Source organism: Rutidosis leptorrhynchoides, chromosome 11 (genome assembly GCF_046630445.1).
Source record: "Rutidosis leptorrhynchoides isolate AG116_Rl617_1_P2 chromosome 11, CSIRO_AGI_Rlap_v1, whole genome shotgun sequence".
Taxonomy (NCBI): domain Eukaryota; kingdom Viridiplantae; phylum Streptophyta; class Magnoliopsida; order Asterales; family Asteraceae; genus Rutidosis; species Rutidosis leptorrhynchoides.
Window position 1 is genome coordinate 402567877 of NC_092343.1, and position 3376 is coordinate 402571252.

The following is a 3376-nucleotide window of genomic DNA, read 5'->3' on the forward strand; positions in this document are numbered from 1 at the left end:
CGAAGAAAAAACATCCTTCTTCACCAGCAAGGGAATCTATTATTATCAAAAGATGCCCTCCGGTCTAAAAAATGCAGGGGCAACTTATCAAAGGCTAGTCGACAAAGCCTTTCACGATCAGCTGGGAAGAAATCTGGAAGCCTATGTAGATGACATGGTAATCAAAAGTCGGAAGGAAGAAAATTTTATAGAGGATATCTAGGAAACTTTTGATAAGCTTCGGGCAATAAATATGAAGCTGAACCTGAAGAAATGTTCCTTCGGAGTTGAAGAAGGAAAATTTATTGGGTATTACATCACCAGAAAGGGGATCCAGGAGAATCCGAAAAAAGTGGACAGGTTAAAATAGCTCCAAACCCCTGCAACCATTAAAGACATGCAGAGCCTGAATGGGAAGCTAGCGTCACTTAGCAGATTCATATCAAAGGGAGCAGAGAAACAACTACCCTTCTTCAGAATTCTGAAGGGATGCTTGGGAAAAAAGAAAATTGTCTGGAACGAAGAAGCGGAGAAGGCATTCGTTGAAATGAAGGAGTACATCGCCAAACTCCCTACCTTAACCTCTCCCGAAGAAGGAGAAACACTCTTCATATACTTGGCTACTTCGAAAGAATGCATCAGCACAGTATTGGTCACCGAACGAGAGAAAGCGCACGTACCAATATACTTCTTCAGTCGAGTACTTCAAGAAGCCGAGCTGAATTATCCAGAACTCGAGAAACTCACTCTAGCACTCGTCCACACAGCTAGGAAACTCCGAAGATACTTCCTAGCACATCAGATAGTGGTACTTACTAACAAACCAATCAGGCAAGTGCTCTCGAAACCTGAAAAATCGGGGAGAATGGCCAAATAGGTCATTGAGTTAGGAGAGCATGACATTGAGTTCCGGGTCAGGCATGCAATCAAAGGACAAGTTCTAGCAAATTTCATCGCTGAAACAGATAGTGTAAATGAAGAAGACGTGAAGAACTCAACCCAAATTATCACCCCAAAGATCGAAAATGAAGAGTGGAAGTTGTACACCGACGGTGCGTCAAGCTCCGATGGATCAGGTGCTGGTCTAATGTTAGTAAATCTCGAAGGAAAAGAGTTCACTTATGCACTTCGTTTCGAATTCAATACAACCAACAACGAAGCAGAGTACGAAGCTCTGCTAGCAGGATTGAGAATGGCGAAGGAATTAAAAATCCTTCATCTCCGAGCCTTCGTTGACTTACAGCTAGTATCTAACCAGATCAAGGGCACCTTTGAAGCAAAGCAACCCACCATCCAACAATACTTGTCAAAAGCAAAAGAACTGATCGAAAGCTTCAAAAGTTTTGATATCGAGCATGTCCGAAGAAGTCAAAATAAGAAGGCAGACGCACTGAGCAAGTTTGCTTCGCTGACATTTGAGCACCTCGCAAAAGAAGTCTTGGTGGAGGTGCTAGATTAGAAATCAATCCTAGATGAAGAAGTCAATGACCTCATACAAGAAGATGAGGTAACATGGATGACTCCGCTACAAGCATATCTTGAGACAGGGAAATTACCAGAGGATAGAAACGAAGCAAGGAAGATAAGGATAAAGGCACCTTCGTACAAAATGATGAACGGAGCACTATACCGAAGGTCCTTTCTCACCCCATGACTTCGATGTGTAGGGCCAAAGCAAGCAACTGTCATAATCCAAGAAATGCACGAAGGAATATGTGGTCTACACGCGGGTCCAAGGTCAGTTAATCTCTGTCACATCTGCGTTGCCGTTCGTAAAATGGGGAATAGACATAGTTGGACCCATTAGCGATACACCAGGAAGCCCAAGATTCCTACTTGTAGCAATTGATTACTTCACCAAGTGGTCCGAAGCAAAATCGTTGGCAACAATCACTGGTAAGCAGATAGAGAAATTTGTCTGGGAACACATCGTATGCAGGTTCGGAGTTCCCCAGGAAATAGTCCCGGATAATGGAAAAACATTGGCAGAAGGAATATTCCCAAAATTTTGGAAACAATTGAAAATTCAGCAAAGTTTCACCTCGGTATATCATCCCCAAGGTAATGGACAGGTGGAGGTAACAAACCGGGACATAATCAAAGGAATAGAGAAACGCTTGGGCAAATGCAAAAAGGGGTGGGTCGATGAGCTTCCCTTGGTGCTGTGGGCACATCGGACAACTCCAAAACGAAGCAATGGTGAAACCCACTACAGCCTTGCATACGGAACAGAAGCCGTTCTTCTCGCAGAAATACATGTACTAACAGAAAGAACAGCGAACAATGAAAATAACAAAGAAAACCTTCGAGTTAACCTGGATCTGCTCGAAGAAAGAAGAGAAGCAACTGTGATTCGGGAAGCCTCATACAAACGAATGATTGAAGGCTATTACAACAAGAGAGTAAAACCCTCAACCTTCAAAGTAGGAGAATATGTCCTAAGGTTAAACAGTGCAAGCAAGGTGGAATACGAAGGAAAATTGGGACCAAATTAGGAAGGCCCCTATGTGATTGCACAAGTGTTGGGAAAAGGCTCCTACAAGCTGAAAATAACAACCGGTAAACCAATACCAAGGGCGTAGAATGCAACCAACCTCAAAGAGTTTTTTCATTAGAAGTCTTGTACTTTTTATTTTGTAACATGTAGTTGAAAGATGCAAAATTGATAGTTGAAGCCTATAAACTTCCTACATGAAGCTTAATGAATTTCTCAACTACTTTTGATAAACTAATGTCTTGACAAAATTAAAATTCCATACGGAAAATTATGTGCGAAAAATGACAGCCGGCACGAAAAATAACCCTGTCATAATCCACACTATACCGAGCAACGAGGCAAAATATGCTCCGAAATACTCGACGTAAGGAAATAAGTTTTCCTTAAAAGTGATCACTGCACCACCATCCTGCAAGGTAGAGAGTTTTTTTACCCATCCAAGCAGGATAAAAATCCATGGTAACACATATAAAAAAGCATGCTAAAATTAAACGAACTAGAGTTATGCCATACATGACCATTGTTCAAATAAAAAGGGCGATAAAGCCCAGGCACCTAGGCCAACCAAAAGACGATAATTGTTTCAAACGATTACAAACAACAACTAGTTAATGGGGGCATCAACTTTTTCAGACTCTCCCATAACTTTAGGAACCTCCAGGAGAGTTTCTTCATCATCTTCATGAACCGCGGGCACAACAGTAGCAAGAGTCTTCAAAAGCTCACTAGGATTGGCATCAACCTTGGCTGAGATAGTCTTGACATAATCAAAATCAGCTTGCTCGAGCTCATCAAAAGCAGAGTCAACCATCGCCTTTCCTTGATCACTATAATCGGCAAAGTCAGCAAGCTGCACAACCCCCTTAGACGCCAAATCTCCTATCACTTCACACCTGGCCT

At 42.2% G+C, this 3376-nt stretch overlaps 1 protein-coding gene across 1 annotated transcript; it reads left to right on the plus strand.

Moving 5' to 3' along the window:
- The first annotated feature begins 376 nt into the window (after positions 1 to 376).
- On the plus strand, positions 377 to 2474 carry LOC139876135 (uncharacterized). The gene is made up of 3 exons (XM_071863438.1): positions 377 to 810; positions 898 to 1426; positions 1689 to 2474. Exons 1-3 carry the CDS (start codon positions 377 to 379, stop codon positions 2472 to 2474), a joined length of 1749 nt encoding a protein of 582 aa, XP_071719539.1.
- Positions 2475 to 3376: the final 902 nt, after the last annotated feature.